At 40.9% G+C, this 21,789-nt stretch overlaps 1 protein-coding gene across 6 annotated transcripts in view; it reads right to left on the minus strand.

Annotated features, from left to right (window-relative positions):
* The window catches only part of TMEM269 (transmembrane protein 269), a 115,333-nt gene extending 93,904 nt beyond the window's left edge, over nucleotides 1-21,429 (minus strand). Inside the window, exons 1-2 of one of the 6 annotated variants that reach the window (XM_053690210.1) lie at nucleotides 21,195-21,429; nucleotides 9,947-10,003 (exon numbers count right to left, since the gene is read on the minus strand). In XM_053690210.1, coding sequence (XP_053546185.1) covers nucleotides 9,947-9,971 — 25 coding nt within the window. In that variant the 5' untranslated portion in view covers nucleotides 9,972-10,003; nucleotides 21,195-21,429. Of the gene's footprint in view, nucleotides 1-9,946; nucleotides 14,102-17,584; nucleotides 18,793-21,194 lie in introns of those variants that run through there. The other 5 variants (XM_053690206.1, XM_053690211.1, XM_053690207.1 and 2 more) reach the window with 5 other exon arrangements.
* Between the last annotated feature and the right edge of the window lie 360 nt (nucleotides 21,430-21,789).

Here is a 21,789-nt window from a genome sequence, read left to right on the forward strand (position 1 = left end):
AGACCTTGCAAGACTAGTAAGTTTCTTTTAATTAAATGCAAAATAAAAACCAGATATCATTTTGTAACAAGCTTCTACTTGCCCGCTGTATAAAAACACAAGTGATTAAGATCTGTTCATTAATATTAAGCCCCTTTAAAGTGAAATAACACACTTAGGGCTAGATTACGAGTGGAGCGGTATTTAACGCTCCTGCACTAACTCCGTTAGAAGCTTTTTGCGTGCGTCGGATATTACAAGTTGAAAGCAAATAGTTTTTGCTTGCGACAGGAAATAACATAATTTATGCTTACCTGATAAATTTATTTCTCTTGTAGTGTATTCAGTCCACGGGTCATCCATTACTTATGGGATATATTCCCTTCCCAACAGGAAGTTGCAAGAGGATCACCCAAGCAGAGCTGCTACATAGCTCCTCCCCTCACATGTCATATCCAGTCATTCGACCGAAACAAGACAAGAAAGAAGAAACCATAGGGTGCAGTGGTGACTGGAGTTTAATTAAAATTTAGATCTGCCTTAAAAGACAGGGCGGGCCGTGGACTGAATACACTACAAGAGACATAAATGTATCAGGTAAGCATAAATTATGTTCTCTCTTGTTAAGTGTAGTCAGTCCACAGGTCATCCATTACTTATGGGATACCAATACCAAAGCCAAAGTACACGGATGATGGGAGGGACAAGGCAGGAACCACTGCCTGTAGAACCTTTCTCCCAAAAACAGCCTCCGAAGAAGCAAAAGTGTAAAATTTGTAAAATTTTGAAAAAGTGTGAAGCGAAGACCAAGTTGCAGCCTTGCAAATCTGTTCAACAGAGGCCTCATTCTTAAAGGCCCAGGTGGAAGCCACAGCTCTAGTGGAATGAGCAGTAATTCTTTCAGGGGGCTGCTGTCCAGCAGTCTCATAGGCTAAACGTATTATGCTACGAAGCCAAAGCTTTTTGACCTCTCCTCTGACCAGAGTACACAACAAACAGGGAAATCTTTAGTTGCCTGTAAATAGAACTTCAGGGCACGGACTACGTCCAGATTATGCAAAAGTCGTTCCTTCTTTGAAGAAGGATTAGGACATAATGATGGAACAACAATCTCTTGATTGATATTCCTGTTAGAAACTACCTTAGGTAAAAACCCAGGTTTAGTACGCAGAACTACCTTGTCTGAATGGAAAATCAGATAAGGAGAATCACAATGTAAGGCCGATAACTCAGAGACTCTTCGAGCCGAGGAAATAGCCATCAAAAACAGAACTTTCCAAGATAAAAGCTTAATATCAATGGAATGAAGGGGTTCAAACGGAACCCCTTGAAGAACTTTAAGAACCAAGTTTAAGCTCCACGGAGGAGCAACAGTCTTAAACACAGGCTTAATCCTAGCCAAAGCCTGACAAAAAGCCTGGACGTCTGGAACTTCTGCCAGACGTTTGTGTAAGAGAATAGACAGAGCAGAAATCTGTCCAGTTAACGAACTAGCAGATAAGCCCTTTTCTAAACCCTCTTGTAGAAAGGACAATATCCTAGGAATCCTAACCTTACTCCATGAGTAACCCTTGGATTCGCACCAATATAAATATTTACGCCATATCTTATGGTAAATTTTTCTGGTAACAGGCTTCCGTGCCTGTATTAAGGTATCAATAACTGACTCCGAGAAGCCACACTTTGATAGGATCAAGCGTTCAATCTCCATGCAGTCAGCCTCAGAGAAATTAGATTTGGATGTTTGAAAGGACCTTGTATTAGAAGGTCCTGCCTCAGAGGTAGAGACCATGGTGGACAGGACATGTCCACTAGGTCTGCATACCAGGTCCTGCGTGGCCACGCAGGCGCTATCAGAATCACCGATGCTCTCTCCTGTTTGATCTTGGCAATCAGTCGAGGTAGCATCGGAAATGGTGGAAACACATAAGCCATGTTGAAGACCCAAGGGGCTGTCAGAGCATCTATCAGCACCGCTCCCGGGTCCCTGGACCTGGATCCGTAACAAGGAAGCTTGGCGTTCTGGCAAGACGCCATGAGATCCAGATCTGGTTTGCCCCAACGATGAATCAGTTGAGCGAAGACCTCCGGATGAAGTTCCCACTCCCCCGGAAGAAAAGTCTGGCGACTTAGAAAATCCGCCTCCCAGTTCTCCACGCCTGGGATGTAGATCGCTGACAGGTGGCAAGAGTGAGACTCTGCCCAGCGAATTATCTTTGAGACTTCCAACATCGCTAGGGAACTCCTGGTTCCCCCTTGATGGTTGATGTAAGCCACAGTCGTGATGTTGTCCGACTGAAATCTGATGAACCTCAGTGTTGCCAACTGAGGCCAAGCTAGAAGAGCATTGAATATTGCTCTCAACTCCAGAATATTTATTGGGAGGAGTTTCTCCTCCTGAGTCCATAATCCCTGAGCCTTCAGGGAGTTCCAGACTGCGCCCCAACCTAGAAGGCTGGCATCTGTTGTTACAATTGTCCAATCTGGCCTGCGAAAGGTCATCCCCTTGGACAGATGGACCCGAGAAAGCCACCAGAGAAGAGAATCTCTGGTCTCTTGATCCAGATTTATTAGAGGGGACAAATCTGAGTAATCCCCATTCCACTGACTTAGCATGCATAATTGCAGAGGTCTGAGATGCAGGCGCGCAAATGGTACTATGTCCATTGCCGCTACCATTAAGCCAATTACTTCCATGCACTGAGCTACTGACGGGCGTGGAATGGAATGAAGGACACGGCAAGCATTTAAAAGTTTTGATAACCTGGCCTCCGTCAGGTAAATTTTCATTTCTACAGAATCTATCAGAGTCCCTAGGAAGGAGACTCTTGTGAGTGGTAATAGAGAACTCTTTTCCACGTTCACCTTCCACCCATGCGACTTCAGAAATGCCAGAACTATCTCTGTATGAGACTTGGCAATTTGAAAACTTGACGCTTGTATCAGAATGTCGTCTAGGTACGGAGCCACCGTTATGCCTCGCGGTCTTAGCACCGCTAGGAGTGAGCCCAGAACCTTTGTAAAAATTCTCGGGGCCGTAGCTAACCCGAAGGGAAGAGCTACAAACTGGTAATGCCCGTTTAGAAAGGCAAATCTTAGGTACCGATAATGATCTTTGTGAATCGGTATATGAAGGTAGGCATCCTTTAAGCGTACTGTGGTCATGTATTGACCCTCTTGGATCATGGGTAGGATGGATCGAATAGTTTCCATTTTGAATGATGGAACTCTTAGGAATTTGTTTAAGATTTTTAGGTCCAAGATTGGTCTGAAGGTTCCCTCTTTCTTGGGAACCACAAACAGATTTGAGTAAAACCCTTGCCCTTGTTCCGTCCGCGGAACTGGGTGGATCACCCCCATTACTAAGAGGTCTTGTACACAGCGTAGAAATGCCTCTTTCTTTATTTGGTTTGCCGATAACCTTGAAAGATGAAATCTCCCTTGTGGAGGAGAAGCTTTGAAGTCCAGAAGATATCCCTGAGATATGATCTCCAACGCCCAGGGATCCTGGACATCTCTTGCCCAAGCCTGGGCGAAGAGAGATACTCTGCCCCCCACTAGATCCGTTTCCGGATAGGGGGCCCTCTCTTCATGCTGTCTTAGGGGCAGAAGTAGGCTTTCTGGCCTGCTTGCCCTTGTTCCAGGGCTGGTTAGCTTTCCAGCCCTGTCTGTAACTAGCAACAGTTCCTTCCTGTTTTGGAGCGGAGGAAGTTGATGCTGCTCCTGCCTTGAAGTTACGAAAGGCACGAAAATTAGACTGTTTGGCCTTTGATTTGGCCCTGTCCTGAGGAAGAGTATGACCCTTACCTCCAGTAATGTCAGCAATAATTTCTTTCAAGCCGGGCCCGAATAAGGTCTGCCCCTTGAAAGGAATATTAAGCAATTTAGATTTAGAAGTCACGTCAGCTGACCAGGATTTAAGCCATAGCGCTCTGCACGCCTGGATGGCGAATCCGGAGTTCTTAGCCGTTAGTTTGGTTAAATGTACAACGGCATCAGAAACAAATGCATTAGCTAGTTTAAGTGCTTTAAGCTTGGCCATAATCTCATCCAATGGAGCTGTGCGAATGGCCTCTTCCAGAGACTCAAACCAGAATGCTGCAGCAGCAGTGAGAGCCGCAATGCATGCAAGGGGCTGTAAGATAAAACCTTGTTGAACAAACATTTTCTTAAGGTAACCTTCTAATTTTTTATCCATTGGATCCGAAAAAGCACAACTATCCTCCACCGGGATAGTGGTACGTTTAGCTAAAGTAGAAACTGCTCCCTCCACCTTAGGGACTGTCTGCCATAAGTCTCGTGTGGTGGCGTCTATTGGAAACATTTTTCTAAATATCGGAGGAGGGGGAAAAGGGCACACCGGGTCTATCCCACTCCTTGCTAATAATTTCTGTAAGCCTTTTAGGTATAGGAAAAACGTCAGTACACACCGGTACCGCAAAGTATCTATCCAACCTACATATTTTCTCTGGAATTGCAACCGTGTTACAATCCTTCAGAGCCGCTAATACCTCCCCTAGCAATACACGGAGGTTCTCAAGCTTAAATTTAAAATTAGAAATCTCTGAATCCGGTCTCCCTGGATCAGATCCGTCACCCACAGAATGAAGCTCTCCGTCCTCATGTTCTGCAAATTGTGACGCAGTATCGGACATGGCTCTCACATCATCAGCGCGCTCTGTCCTTAACCCAGAGCTATCGCGCTTGCCTCTTAATTCAGGCAATTTAGATAATACCTCTGTCATAACAGCAGCCATGTCTTGCAAAGTGATTTGTATGGGCCTCTCTGATGTACTTGGCGCCACAATATCACGCGCCTCCTGAGCGGGAGGCGAAGGTACTGAGACGTGAGGAGAGTTAGTCGGCATAACTTCCCCCTCGTTGTCTGGTGATAATTTCTTTACAGATATAAATTGACTTTTATTCAAAGTGACATCAATACATTTAGTACACATATTTCTGTGGGGCTCCACATTGGCCTTCAAACATAGTGAACAAACAGATTCATCTGTGTCAGACATGTTTAAACAGACTAGCAATGAGACTAGCAAGCTTGGAAAATCCTTTCAAATAAGTTTACAAGCAATATAAAAAACGCTACTGCGCCTTTAAGAAGCACAAAAAATCGTCACAGTTGAAATAACAATGAACCAAATCAGTTATAGCAACCAAATTTTCACAGTAAATGTATTAAGTTAGTAAAGCATTGCACCCACTAGCAAATGGATGATTAACCCCTTAATACCCAAAAAACGGATAATCAATTTAACAATTAACGTTTTTTATCACAGTCAAACACACTGTCACAGGTCTGCTGTGACTGATTACCTCCCTCAAAATGAATTTTGAAGACCCCTGAGCTCTCTAGAGACGTCTTGGATCAAGGAGGAAGAAGCAGGAAGACTAACTGAATTTTTACTGCGCAAAAAGGCGCTAAAAAATAGGCCCCTCCCACTCATATTACAACAGTGGGAAACCTCAGTTAACCGTTTCTATGTAGAAATAAACGACAGCCATGTGGAAAATCATGCCCCAAAAGATTTATCACCAAAGTACCTCACAAAAAACGAATAACATGCCAGTAAACGTTTTAAACATGCACTTTAAAAGTTAGGTAGTGTTATTAATAAGACTGCTACCAGTCGCTTCTACTGCAGTTAAGGCTCATACATTACTTCAGTATTAACAGTATTTTCTTAGTCAAATTCCATTCCTTAGAAAATTACTTATTGTACATACATCATCAGCCTGATACCAGTCGCTACTGCATTTAAGGCTGTACTTACATTACATCGGTATCAGCAGTATTTTCTTAGTCAATTCCATTCCTTAGAAAAATATTCTACTGCACATACCTCATCTGCAGGGGACCCCGCATGCTATTCCCTTTCTGAAGTTACCCCACTCCTCAGAATGTGTGAGAACAGCCAGTGGATCTTAGTTACTTCTGCTAAGATCATAGAAAACGCAGGCAGATTCTTCTTCTAAATACTGCCTGAGAGAAAAAAACAGCACACTCCGGTGCCATTTAAAATAAACTTTTGATTGAAGAAATAATTAAGTATAAAAATTCCACACTCCTCTCACACCTTCCTACTATGTCAGTTGCAAGAGAATGACTGGGTATGACATGTGAGGGGAGGAGCTATGTAGCAGCTCTGCTTGGGTGATCCTCTTGCAACTTCCTGTTGGGAAGGGAATATATCCCATAAGTAATGGATGACCCGTGGACTGAATACACTTAACAAGAGAAATTAATATTTCACATAGCAAAGTGTATGTATGTATGTATGTATGTATGTGTGTATATATATATATATATATATATATATATATATATATATATATATATATATATATATATATATATATATATATATATATATATATATATATATATATATATATATATATATATATATATATATACATACACACACACACATTATATAATATATATATATATATATATATATATATATATATATATATATATATATATATATATATATATATATACACACACACACACACACACGTGTGTGTGTGTACATATACACACACATATATATATATATATATATATATATATATATATATATATATATATATACACATACATATATACACACACACACACACATTACACACACACACATATTCACACGCACAGTGTATATACTAAACACTATTAAAGTAATAAATATTTATGTGTTGCTACGTGTATATATGTCTGTAAATACATGTACACACATTTATGTGTAGACTTACATCTTTAGTATATATATATATATAATATATCTCTATATCTATCTATCTATATGTTAAAGCCTTTTGCAGTCTTCTTATTTTTAAGACCTTCTTTTGTGCTATATTTTTTATGAATAATCTTTACCAGACAGTGCGATTTGTATTGTAACTGTACTTTAAAATGTATTTTTATCAATTTTTTGCCTCACGTAGACGTTAACCAGAGCTCTGAAGACACACTAACCCAACTAGCGAAAATCGCGGTTGTGCTCATGTGTTAGCATTTACTTTCAACTTGTAATGCGCATGCTCCTTCTGACCCATGCAATCAGCCACTATAAACCCAATGTCACTTGTGCGAAACAGCGTGCCACTTGTAATCTAGCCCTTTGCAATAACAATACGTTTCTGTAATCTTAACATAAATTAACATAAGTATAATGTACAAACTTTCAGAATACATTAACAAACTCTTCCGCAATTATTTTTCGACCCATCAATTTCAACCAGCCTGTCCGGTTACGGAGATGGACAAGGCTAGTCATTGCCATTTTTAGTTAATAAAAAACATACATTGTTTTTCAATATCTTATATATTAGTATTAAGCCCACAAAATTCAGGATAACAGGAAAAAGGGGCAAAATAATTAAAGTATATTGCAAAGTTTTTATTACTACACATAATGAAACAAACATTCTATATTACAATCATTTATATCCCTTTAAGGAGCATAATAAACTTTAGATTTTCTTTAAAAAGCTTTATCACATTATGCAAATCCCAGGGATACTTAAACACCTTTAAGGTGTCAGATTGTCCATTCAATGTCACCTCATGACCTCTTGTTCCAGAATTAGATGAAATTATTATTTTTCATTTATAACATGCTAATTCTATAGAGTTTAGAAAAGAGAAATGTATTGATATTTTGCAGTCAATGAAAAAGTAATTTACAGTTTTCCATTATGAATTCTGTAACCAGAAAATACAGTAAGCCCTGCAAACAATGGTCAGAAGGCACCACACTTAGATCAGAGGATTGCCCAGTGCACATAAGCACAGTACCAGCTGAGATGTGGAGGATTCTAGCAGGGTTGCCTCTGGAGAGAGAACATGTGTCAATTCAATTCAGTTAGGTTACTGTTCCTAAAATGTGAATGTAACAATGTTCATTTCTATATTGCTATGTATCATTCAAGAAACATTAATTCACTTAATAATAATGTACATTCAGATAGAAGACTATAAGCATTAAATGTTTGTGTGCACATCTTTCTAATTCTTATTTACATACTGTAAGTCATTTTCTACACTAAAAATGCATCAAATAGCTATATTTTTGCCTATAATACATCTGAAGGCTTGTGTCACACTACATCACTCCCTATCCCCCAAGTTAGAGGAAAATGGAGGTCAACTTGCATTATCCATATTGAGCATACAATTAAACAAAAATGACCTCATTATTTAGCATTTCTTGAAACATATCTACATTCCATGAAAGCATACTGAAGTAGGCTCAGGAGTATGCACGTTCTTAGGCATTATATGGAATCATGAAAGTTTAATGTTGACTTTATGTCTCTTTAAACACATTTATTTCACAAAGTTGTATAATTGATTTCGGACAATGCTCCATTTTTGTAATAGTTAAATTATTGTTGGGGTAATTCTTGCTTCCTAGTGAATACACCGACAGGGACTCAGCAGCTGTGGCCAATATTCTAATAGGGGTATCTAAAATGACATTGGTATAAAGCCAACAAGAATTGTACACAGGCATCTTTTGACTGCTTGAGGATGAGGCAATGAGAGTATCACAGGATCTGCACACTCTTTAGCTTTTGTGTACCAGAGCAAGTAGTTTAAAGGGACATGAAATCCCACATTTTTCTTTCATGAATCAGATAGAACATACAATTTTAAACAACTTTCCAATTTAGTGCTATTAACAATTTTGCTTCATTCTCTTGGTATCCTTTATTGAAGAAGCACTGCACTACTGGGAGTTAGCTGAACACACCGATAAGCCGATAACAGACATATGTGCAGCCACCAATCAGCAGCTAGCACCCAGCTCCTGAGCCTACCTAGGTATACTTTTCAACAAGATATCAAGAGTACAAGGCAAATTGGAAAATAGAAGTAAATTGAAAAGTTGCTTACAATTGTATGTTCTATCTAAATCATGAAAGAACATGTTGGGGTTTCATGTTCCTTTGAGGAAAAACTCTTGGAAGTGTTTGGATGTGGTTTGGAACCGTTTATTTCCAGATTTGTATCTCCATCTTGTCTAAATGTTATGTATTGCACCTTACCTAGGTACCCGATTGGATGATCTAACATCAGCTCTCAGGACTGTCTCTGCCCTAGAATATTCTATTGCCTTCCCTACCCCTGTCCTGCTTGCTGCATGCCTTGGTCTTTGATCTGAACATTCTACATTTCCCCCTGCACTGACCTTGGTAACTTGACCCTGGCTTTGCTTTCTGTCTCAGGCCCGAAATCCGGAACCAGTTCCACACTGCAGATTCTGAATCTTCTGAGCCAAGTTCTGCGCATCGCTCCTACCTCAGCATTGCAGTTCCGCTTCCTGTCCCAAAAAAGCATCCTCACTCCTGTATAATCAACCATAAAACTAGACTTTTCCAATGTTTTCGCTGCGTTGTTTTCCTACCTTTAAATCATCTGAAATAAATATTGCAATATCATTTCTTATACTGTTGCTGTCAACAAAATTACCAATATTATATTATATTCCACCTTGCCGTTTTGGTGTTTCCTTAAACTTCAAAGTGCACGCAGTCTAATGAGTGCCGGCTGGGTTCCTGCAGATTGTTAGAGGGTTAGTTTGATGCAAGAACAAGTCATTGATTTCACAAAGTAATTCTGATGCTGGATAAGGTTGTATTTAAAGGGATATGCATTAGGCCAGATTGCAGTATTTATTGTACCAATCATAATATTTGCAGAAGAAAATACTGTGATTTATAAAGCTCTATTACACACAAAAAATATGCTCACCAAACCCAAACTACAAGTTTCTTATGCCAAGGACCAAAAGTGCAGGTGTTTCTAGGTTATATTTGTATAGGCGCCAGCTATTCTATACAGATGTATTGTAAAGTCTATTTCATTTCTGCTTGCAAGATGACAATTTTTAAATAACATGCCCCAAACAAATCATTAAGCAGACTCAAATGTCTAGTTACTTACCAGATGGCGGCAGCTGCATAAGCATTGTGGTGTTTCAGAAGAAATATATCCTTTGATCTACTGATTATCAAAAAAAATGAAAATATGGAAACATATTATACACCAGAAGATTAGTGATTTTTAGCTGACAGAACCAGGGCTAGCAGAGGGGATTCTATTGTCATTGTTTGAGTCACACTTCTCTGAAGGTAATGACTCAATTTGTCAGTATCTGTGACCATTAGTATCCAAGCACACCACTTGTTGAAATATTTAACAGGTTCTTTGAACCAAGCATGGGTTATATTTCATTTTCCAAGACAGTGAAGAAATAGAAGATCATAAAATCCTTAAATGATTTAAAGGGACATTAAACACTAATTACATGTTAGATAGAATGAAGCATTCAAAGAAAAGATTAGTCTGAGAACAACATGTTGATATATTTAAAAAAAAGTTTCATTACCTGTTTAAATATTTTTAAATAAGTGTAAAGTTTTAGTGTCTATAAAACAATGGGAGCTGCCGTGTTGCCTTCTCTGTTGTGGCCAATAAGGGACAGTTATAAATAGGTCACTAGAGTGTGCAGCCAATGGTTGTGAGGAATAGAACAGTGCTTTGCAGTTCCATTTCTAACAGGAACTGAGAATCTCACAATTTCAGAATGGAATTACAGGAAAAGGGCACAAAATAAGTAATGAAAGTATATTGCAGAAGTATTTTTTTTTATTTTTTTTTTAAGATATGCGATTTATCATGTTACATTACCATCTCAAAGTGTTTAATGTCCCTTTAAGAACAGCCAGACTACCTAGAAATATAGTACATGTAAAGCACATGAATGACAGACAGGAGATATATAGACAGATAGCTAGATCGATGATAAATAGATAATTTGACTTCAGGTCTGACTGTAAAATTGTGCTTTACTCCAAAACAGCACAAGACATAACTGGTTGTGGTAATGTGAACACTGGACAAATAACACCCCAATTTAGGGACATACATAATGAAACACTCAGACATATTATTAAATATTTTAGTTTGCACCATATAAAAATTGTTACCAGGTACAAGTTAAGATAAATATACAGCCATATTTTATTATATAGGGCTATATCAATTTTATACAGTTTGTAAGTTCCTAGAACTATATTACATGTCAGTGTTCTATCACATATATTTACTGTTCAATTCTTTAAAAATATATATTATGCATCTCCAAGGTAAGAATATACATCTTTAAATCACTGAGATGTTTTATGGTAATATCATACAGCTCTATAGAATTATTACACCGCTGTACAATAGTATTACACCGTATTACAACATAATTATATCACTAGTATATCATCATTAACCTTTCATGCATTATGTTTAATATGCAGTTGGATCAGAACAGTAAATTTGCTGTAGTCAGGGTATTTCATATGAAATTTGTTTCTAGTTGTATAACAAACAGCCAAGGAAAGTGAAAGTTAGACTGCATGTCAGAAACAGCCAGTAGGTGATCAGTCGCATTACAACAGGTAACCTATATGTAAGAGTGCAGCAGTGCATTTTATGGCGTGAGACAACTCCCAGAGGAAAAAACCCACCACACGAGGCGACCTTTTCAGATCCTGGTTTCCGGCAGATTCAAAGACACTGTAATTCAGTTCTATATTGCTATGAATGTAAAATGTAATATAGCTATAAACCAGGATGTCCAACCTTGTCAGAAGAGAGTCATACTATATTTTATCACAGAGGGCAGGAGAAATGCTTATTATATAAAACTGATATACTGTGCAGATACCAACACTCCTGCAGACGGCCCCTTGCCTATTATCTTACATTCTCTTTATCATCAAAATACAGTTCTAAAGCATAAATATATGGTTCTAAATTACCACTATAAATAGTGTTTATAGAATACTAACTATAGCTCTTGATCACTATAAATTGTGCACTATTTATAGGCAGTTCACAGAATTGTGGGTTTGGATGAATCAGAGCATTTCATATAAATGTCATCTCTATGTGTACTGATCCAAACTCCCAGATCTCTGTAATCATACAGCAGATATACTGAAATAATGTAACTGGTGATTAGAGCTGTAACTATATAGAATGCAAGCTAACAGAAGACTTGTATGTGCAATGATTTAGTGAGTCACATGGAGTAAGATATTTTCAGATACAGACTCGTTAGTACCAATGAGAGATATGAGAAAACACTATTGCCCAGGGCTAATGCAGAACCATAAGGATAATACAGAACATGTTTCAGATGATTTTACTGTCTGCAATTTTACAGAAATAACAAAAATACTCTGTTTATGCTTTTTCTCTCTTTAGAGATAGATAGGACAGACAGATACATGTAAATATACAGAAATGTGTAGATAGATTGATAGATAGGCAGAAAGAAAGATACATGTAGGTAGATAGATAGATAGAGACAGGCAGGCACATGTAGATAGATTGATAGGCAGACAGACATCTGTAGATAGACAGATCAAATATAGCACAACAGAGTCTAATATAACATATTACTGAGTAGCATCACCCTATGTAAAACACAACAAGGGGCAACACCTGCCCGTACAACACAGCAGGAGGGCCAGTTTACACATCAGTAATAATTACAAGCTATTTTCCCACATCATGTAACATATGGCTAAAAGGAACATTAAAAACAAAATACATTTCATACAACTCCCTTTGATCATGGGGGCTGCCATTTTGGAACCTAGGTTACATTGCAGTATCTGCAGGAGGGTTACTGCACATGTGCAAATAGGTCAGCACTAGAATGTAGTGAATGATTTCAACATGGCAGCCCCCATGACTATAGGGAAGCTGGGAATAAACTCTATAATACTATGTTTATAAAAAGGTATTTAGTGTTTAATGTCCTCAGCCTATATAGATCTAATAATGGCTACCTGGCTATATTACATTATATCGGTTCACTGCATCACGTAAAGCACAATAAGCCAGAAGAAATGCCAAATATCCAAAAAAGCTTTTTAAAGAGCAAGGCCATAATCTCTCCTTTTTATATTTATAACTCAGAACTGCAGCTGCCTACATAGTGCAATCCAGACTAACGGTTAACAATAACATAGTGACAGCAGGTTGTGTACAAACCAAAGAGTAATGAGTCATTACAGCACAGTAAGTGTTAATACAACCTATCTATAACACTGCAACAAATAGCAGCCCTTAGTATGGTGCATTAGTAAAAGGAACTTATACAGAGTACAGAACAGTATACACTATATGCACAGCAGTATGGAAATATAGAAGCCTATATATCACAAGAAGGATACCAGCATAGTACAGTATAGAGCACTGGTTTACAAACCTCTCCTCAGACCTCCCTAACAGGACACATTTTGAGGATTTCTGAACTAGAGCACAGGTGAAATAATCAGCTGTTTAGTAAACATTGTTATTTACCTGCTCTCACCCAAGGTAATCCTGAAAACCTGGCCTGTTGGGAAGGCCTGAGGAGAGGTTTAAAAACCAGTGGTATAGAGTAACAACAGCCTATATAATACAGTATAGAGTAGCAGCTACCTACATACCACAGTATAGAGTAGCAGCTACCTACATACCACAGTATAGAATAGCAGCTACCTACATACCACAGTATGGAACAACAACAGCCTATATAATACAGTATAAAGTAGCAGCTACCTATAACACAGAATGGAGTAACAGCCTATAGAACACAGTATATAGTAAATGATACCTACATAACACATTATATAATAACAGTTATCAGCATAACATAGTATGGAGTAACAACAGTCTTTGTTATACAGTATGGATTAATAGCTACCTACATTACACAGTATAGAATAAAAACACCCCATATGATACAATTTGGAGCAGCAGCTGCCTACATAACAGGGTATGGAGCAGCAGCTGCCTACATAACAGGGTATGGAGCAGCAGCTGCCTACATAACAGGGTATGGAGCAGCAGCTGCCTACATAACAGGGTATGGAGCAGCAGCTGCCTACATAACAGGGTATGGAGCAGCAGCTGCCTACATAACAGGGTATGGAGCAGCAGCTGCCTACATAACAGGGTATGGAGCAGCAGTAAGTAGTAACAGGTACCTATATAGCACAATAAGGAGTAACAGTAAGTAGTAACAGCTACCTACATAGCACAATAAGCAGTAACAGCTACCTACATAACACAATAAGCAGTAACAGGTACCTATATAGCACAATAAGCAGTAACAGCTACCTACATAGCACAATAAGCAGTAACAGTAAGTAGGAACAGGTACCTATATAGCACAATAAGCAGTAACAGCTACCTACATAACACAATAAGCAGTAACAGCTACCTATATAACACAATAAGCAGTAACAGCTACCTATATAACACAATAAGCAGTAACAGCTACCTACATAACACAATAAGCAGTAACAGCTACCTACATAACACAATAAGTAGTAACAGCTACCTACATAACACAATAAGTAGTAACAGGTACCTATATAGCACAATAAGCAGTAACAGGTACCTACATAATACAATAAGCAGTAACAGGTACCTATATAGCACAATAAGCAGTAACAGTTACCTACATAGCACAATAAGCAGTAACAGCTACCTACATGTAACAGTAAGTAGTAACAGGTACCTATATAGCACAATAAGCAGTAACAGGTACCTACATAATACAATAAGCAGTAACAGTAAGCAGTAACAGCTACCTACATAACACAATAAGCAGTAACAGGTACCTACATAACACAAGAAATAACAGAGTAACAGCTACCTACATAATAAAATGAGTAACAGCTACCTACATAACACTATAAGGAGTAACAGTAAGTAGTAACAGGTACCTATATAGCACAATAAGCAGTAACAGGTACCTATATAGCACAATAAACAGTAACAGCTACCTACATAATACAATAAGTAGTAACAGTAAGTAGTAACAGGTACCTATATAGCACAATAAGCAGTAACAGGTACCTACATAATACAATAAGCAGTAACAGTAACAGGTACCTACATAACACAATAAGAAATAACAGAGTAACAGCTACCTACGTAATAAAATGAGTAACAGCTACCTACATAACACAATAAGGAGTAACAGTAAGTAGTAACAGGTACCTATATAGCACAATAAGCAGTAACAGCTACCTACATAACACAGTAAGTAGTAACAGGTACCTACATAGCACAATAATCAGTAACAGTAAGTAGTAACAGGTACCTATATAGCACAATAAGCAGTAACAGGTACCTATATAGCACAATAAGCAGCAACAGTAAGTAGTAACAGGTACCTATATAGCACAATAAGCAGTAACAGCTACCTACATAACACAATAAGCAGTAACAGGTACCTACATAACACAATAAGCAGTAACAGCTACCTACATAACACAATAAGCAGTAACAGCTACCTACATAACACAATAAGCAGTAACAGGTACCTACATAGCACAATAATCAGTAACAGTAAGTAGTAACAGGTACCTACATAGCACAATAAGCAGTAACAGCTACCTACATAGCACAATAATCAGTAACAGTAAGTAGTAACAGGTACCTATATAGCACAATAAGCAGCAACAGTAAGTAGTAACAGGTACCTATATAGCACAATAAGCAGTAACAGCTACCTACATAACACAATAAGCAGTAACAGGTACCTACATAGCACAATAAGCAGTAACAGCTACCTACATAGCACAATAAGCAGTAACAGTAAGTAGTAACAGGTACCTATATAGCACAATAAGCAGTAACAGGTACCTATATAGCACAATAAGCAGCAACAGTAAGTAGTAACAGGTACCTATATAGCACAATAAGCAGTAACAGCTACCTACATAACACAATAAGCAGCAACAGTAAGCAGTAACAGGTACCTATATAGCACAATAAGCAGTAACAGCTACCTACATAACACAATAAGCAGTAACAGGTACCTATATAACACAATAAGTAGTAACAGGTACCTATATAACACAATAAGCAGTAACAGGTACCTATATAGCACAATAAGCAGCAACAGTAAGTAGTAACAGGTACCTATATAGCACAATAAGCAGTAACAGCTACCTACATAACACAATAAGCAGCAACAGTAAGTAGTAACAGGTACCTATATAGCACAATAAGCAGTAACAGCTACCTACATAACACAATAAGCAGTAACAGGTACCTACATAACACAATAAGCAGTAACAGGTACCTATATAACACAATAAGCAGTAACAGCTACCTACATAATACAATAAGTAGTAACAGTAAGTAGTAACAGGTACCTATATAGCACAATAAGCAGTAACAGGTACCTACATAATACAATAAGCAGTAACAGCTACCTACATAACACAATAAGCAGTAACAGCTACCTACATAGCACAATAAGCAGTAATAGCTACCTACATAGCACAATAAGCAGTAACAGCTACCTACATAGCACAATAAGTAGTAACAGTTACCTACATAGCACAATAAGTAGTAACAGTAAGTAGTAACAGGTACCTATATAGCACAATAAGCAGTGACAGCTACCTGCATAGCACAATAAGCAGTAACAGCTACCTACATAGCACAATAAGCAGTAACAGCTACCTACATAGCACAATAAGTAGTAACAGTTACCTACATAGCACAATAAGTAGTAACAGTAAGTAGTAACAGGTACCTACATAATACAATAAGCAGTAACAGCTACCTACATAACACAATAAGCAGTAACAGTAAGCAGTAACAGCTACCTACATAACACAATAAGCAGTAACAGGTACCTACATAATACAATAAGCAGTAACAGCTACCTACATAACACAATAAGCAGTAACAGTAAGCAGTAACAGCTACCTACATAACACAATAAGCAGTAACAGGTACCTACATAACACAATAATAACAGAGTAACAGCTACCTACATAATAAAATGAGTAACAGCTACCTACATAACACAATAAGGAGTAACAGTAAGTAGCAACAGCTACCTACATAACACAATAAGCAGTAACAGTAAGTAGTAACAGCTACCTACATAACACAATAAGCAGTAACAGGTACCTATATAGCACAATAAGCAGTAACAGTAAGTAGTAACAGGTACCTATATAGCACAATAAGCAGTAACAGCTACCTACATAACACAATAAGCAGTAACAGCTACCTACATAACACAATAAGCAGTAACAGCTACTTACATAACACAATAAGCAGTAACAGCTACCTACATAGCACAATAAGCAGTAACAGGTACCTACATAACAATAAGAAATAACAGTAACAGCTACCTACATAATAAAATAAGGAGTAACAGCTACCTACATAACACAATAAGCAGTAAGAGCTACCTACATAACACAATAAGGAGTAACAGTGAGTAGTAACACGTAACTACATAGCACAATAAGGAGTAACAGTAAGTAGTAAAACGTAACTACATAGCACAATAAGGAGTAACAGCTACCTACATAGCACAATAAGGAGTAACAGTAAGTAGTAACACGTAACTACATAGCACAATAAGGAGTAACAGTAAGTAGTAACATGTAACTACATAGCACAATAAGGAGTAACAGCTACCTACATAGCACAATAAGAAACAACAGAGTAACAGCTACCTACATAATAAAATAAGGAGTAACAGCTACCTACATAATAGTAAGGAGTTAGACAGTGGCTGCAGAGCTTCAGGTTTCACGGCTAAATTGTCTCCAGCTATTGAGGTCAGCGCAGCTACTGATTAGCCGGCACCCGATTGTGCTGAGGAGTTTGATATGAAGTTGACAGGTGGGAGAAATATGGAGCAGAAAACCTCTGTAGTAAGAGGAGCTGCTGTAATGAGGAACAGGCAGAAGACTAGGGCAGATGTTTTATGGGCAGGGCTGTCCCACCCTCAGCACTTAGTGAATTGATTACAATAGGAGTGTCCAACATTTTCAAACAAGGGACTGAATATAAATTTGGTCAACAGGGCTGATGTTATGACCTCCTTATGTGTGAGTTATGCACATAATGTTACATGCCATTGTGGCAAATCAGGATTTACTCAAACAAAGCACCCATTTCCTATTAGATGTCATACTCTAGGAGTCTAGGTGCATAGTATACTTGTGCCAACACATTTATAGATGTTATTTATAGAGGAGCCCATAATAGCTGCAGGAAAATAAGGCGATAACAAAGCAATCTAAAGATGTATTATTGGTAGACCAGGATCTACATTTGGGGCACACTTGTCACATACAAACTACCCTCTGCAGCGGATTTGTGATGTAAAAATACATGTGTTAAAGTACTAGGTTATATTTGTGCATTATTGTTATATACACACAACATATGGACACACCTCCTTGATTTCCACAATAACATCAGGTGTTGCACAATTTAAGACACAGAAATGTTGCTTGTCACTTCAAGCATAAGAATCAATAACTTATAAGTCACCCATAGCTGCCCATGTGGTTTGTGTGTCTGCCAGAAAATTATTCCTTACTTTTTATCCATAGAAGATCTGTAAGATTTATTTGCCTGTAACCAACAGCCTCTGTCCCTGAACATTGGCTACACAGACAGTAAGCATTTCTCCCCAGTAGCTGACCTACTCAACAGAGGGCCCTGGTGCAAATTTGTTTTGGCCCCCCAAAAGTAACTCAATAGTATTAATATACAAGCTGCTCTGTATAATGATTTTGAGGATAGACAGACAGATAAAATATAGATACAGATATATAGACATATAGATAAATAAATAGAGAGGTAGAAAGATTGATAGATATCTAGATAGACCTACCCCCAGCACATGGTGATCAAGTGGGGGTATTTGTGCCCAGCACGCAGGAATCCAGAGAGAGGGGGGGTATTTGTGCCCAGCACACGGGGATCCAGAGAGAGGGGGGGGGGTATTTGTGCCCAGCACACAGGGATCTAGAGAGAGGGGGTGGGGTATTTGTGCCCAGCACACAGGGATCTAGAGAGAGGGGGTATTAGTGCCCAGCACACAGGGATCTAGAGAGAGGGGGTATTAGTGCCCAGCACACAGGGATCTAGAGAGAGGGGGTATTAGTGCCCAGCACACAGGGATCTAGAGAGAGGGGGTATTAGTGCCCAGCACACAGGGATCTAGAGAGAGGGGGTATTAGTGCCCAGCACACAGGGATCTAGAGAGAGGGGGTATTAGTGCCCAGCACACAGGGATCTAGAGAGAGGGGGTATTAGTGTCCAGCACACAGGGATCTAGAGAGAGGGGGTATTAGTGCCCAGCACACAGGGATCTAGAGAGAGGGGGTATTAGTGCCCAGCACACAGGGATCTAGAGAGAGGGGGTATTAGTGCCCAGCACACGGGGATCTAGAGAGAGGGGGTATTAGTGCCCAGCACACGGGGATCCAGAGAGAGGGGGTATTAGTGCCCAGCACACGGGGATCCAGAGAGAGGGGGTATTAGTGTCCAGCACACAGGGATCTAGAGAGAGGGGGTATTAGTGTCCAGCACACAGGGATCTAGAGAGAGGGGGTATTAGTGTCCAGCACACAGGGATCTAGAGAGATGGGGTATTTGTGTCCAGCACACGGGGACCTAGAGAGATGGGGTATTTGTGTCCAGCACACGGGGACCTAGAGAGATGGGGTATTTGTGTCCAGCACACAGGGACCTAGAGAGATGGGGTATTTGTGTCCAGCACACAGGGACCTAGAGAGATGGGGTATTTGTGTCCAGCACACGGGGACCTAGAGAGATGGGGTATTTGTGTCCAGCACACAGGGACCTAGAGAGATGGGGTATTTGTGTCCAGCACACGGGGACCTAGAGAGATGGGGTATTTGTGTCCAGCACACAGGGATCTAGAGAGATGGGGTATTTGTGCCCAGCACACTGGGAGAGAGGTGTGGGGGGGGGGGGGTAGGGTATTTTTTCCCAGCACAGTCACGGAGAGAGAGTGGGGGTATTTGTTCCCAGCACAGTCACGGAGAGAGAGTGGGGGTATTTGTTCCCAGCACAGTCACGGAGAGGGGGGGGAGGTATTTGTGCCCAACACACGGAGAGAGAGAGGGGGGGGGGGTATTTGTTCCCAGCACACGGAGAGGGGGGGGGTATTTGTTCCCAGCACACGGAGAGGGGGGGGGGGTATTTGTTCCCAGCACACGGAGAGAGAGGGGGGGGGGTATTTGTTCCCAGCACACGGAGAGAGAGGGGGGGGGGGTATTTGTTCCCAGCACACGGAGAGAGAGGGGGGGGGTATTTGTTCCCAGCACACGGAGAGAGAGGGGGGGGGGGTATTTGTTCCCAGCACACGGAGAGAGAGGGGGGGGGGGGTATTTGTTCCCAGCACACGGAGAGAGAGGGGGGGGGGTATTTGTTCCCAGCACACGGAGAGAGAGGGGGGGGGGGGGTATTTGTTCCCAGCACACGGAGAGAGAGGGGGGGGGGTATTTGTTCCCAGCACACGGAGAGAGAGGGGGGGGGTATTTGTTCCCAGCACACGGAGAGAGAGGGGGGGGGGGGGGTATTTGTTCCCAGCACACGGAGAGAGAGGGGGGGGGTATTTGTTCCCAGCACACGGAGAGAGAGGGGGGGGGTATTTGTTCCCAGCACACGGAGAGAGAGGGGGGGGGGGTATTTGTTCCCAGCACACGGAGAGAGAGGGGGGGGTATTTGTTCCCAGCACACGGAGAGAGAGGGGGGGGGTATTTGTTCCCAGCACACGGAGAGAGAGGGGGGGGGTATTTGTTCCCAGCACACGGAGAGAGAGGGGGGGGTATTTGTTCCCAGCACACGGAGAGAGAGGGGGGGGGGGGGTATTTGTTCCCAGCACACGGAGAGAGAGGGGGGGGGGTATTTGTTCCCAGCACACGGAGAGAGAGGGGGGGGGGTATTTGTTCCCAGCACACGGAGAGGGGGGGGGGGTATTTGTTCCCAGCACACGGAGAGGGGGGGGTATTTGTTCCCAGCACACGGAGAGAGAGGGGGGGGTATTTGTTCCCAGCACACGGAGAGAGAGAGGGGGGGGGTATTTGTTCCCAGCACACGGAGAGAGAGGGGGGGGGGGTATTTGTTCCCAGCACACGGAGAGAGAGGGGGGGGGGTATTTGTTCCCAGCACACGGAGAGAGAGGGGGGGGGGGTATTTGTTCCCAGCACACGGAGAGAGAGGGGGGGGTATTTGTTCCCAGCACACGGAGAGAGAGAGGGGGGGGTATTTGTTCCCAGCACACGGAGAGAGAGAGGGTTGAGAATATCACATAAGTGTCATCGTCACAACTTACCTGCGGTAACCGGAGCTCAGTGTTTGTGTAACCGTGTATTAAACAGAGTGTATATCGCGTTACTGTGTATATAGACCCTAGTGTGAGTGACAGTGGATGTATATACGTGAGTGGGTGAGAAGTGCCAGTTTCCAGCTTGCTGAGCCCCGGATAGGTTACGTTGGACCGTCTGTATTATGTGTATCCAGCAGCCCTGATCAACCGAAGATGCGTCCGCAGTCAGTCACAGACTTTATCTGGCCCCGCCTCCTGCCCTCACGTGATCACTGTCACCAGCCGAGGAGTCTGTGCTTGTAATTAGCTGGGCACGCGGGGGGTGGTGAAAGGCCCTGCCCACTGGGGAAATGAGCGTCGTGACCACGGGCAAAGTGATTAGTGAGGAGCTAGACACAACACACACACAAAGCGCGTGAGGAGCTAAACCACTGGGCTCGTGAGGCGCCTGTATTCTACCGAGAACACCAATACTTTGAACAACACCGGGCACACAAACCGCGTGAGGAGCGAGACTGCGGGGGGAGTGAGGGGCTGGCCACACAGTGCATGTGAGGAGCGAGACCGCGGGGAGTGAGGGGCAGAGCACACAGGGCATGTG

The sequence above is a fragment of the Bombina bombina genome, chromosome 8 (genome assembly GCF_027579735.1).
Source record: "Bombina bombina isolate aBomBom1 chromosome 8, aBomBom1.pri, whole genome shotgun sequence".
Taxonomy (NCBI): Eukaryota; Metazoa; Chordata; class Amphibia; order Anura; family Bombinatoridae; genus Bombina; species Bombina bombina.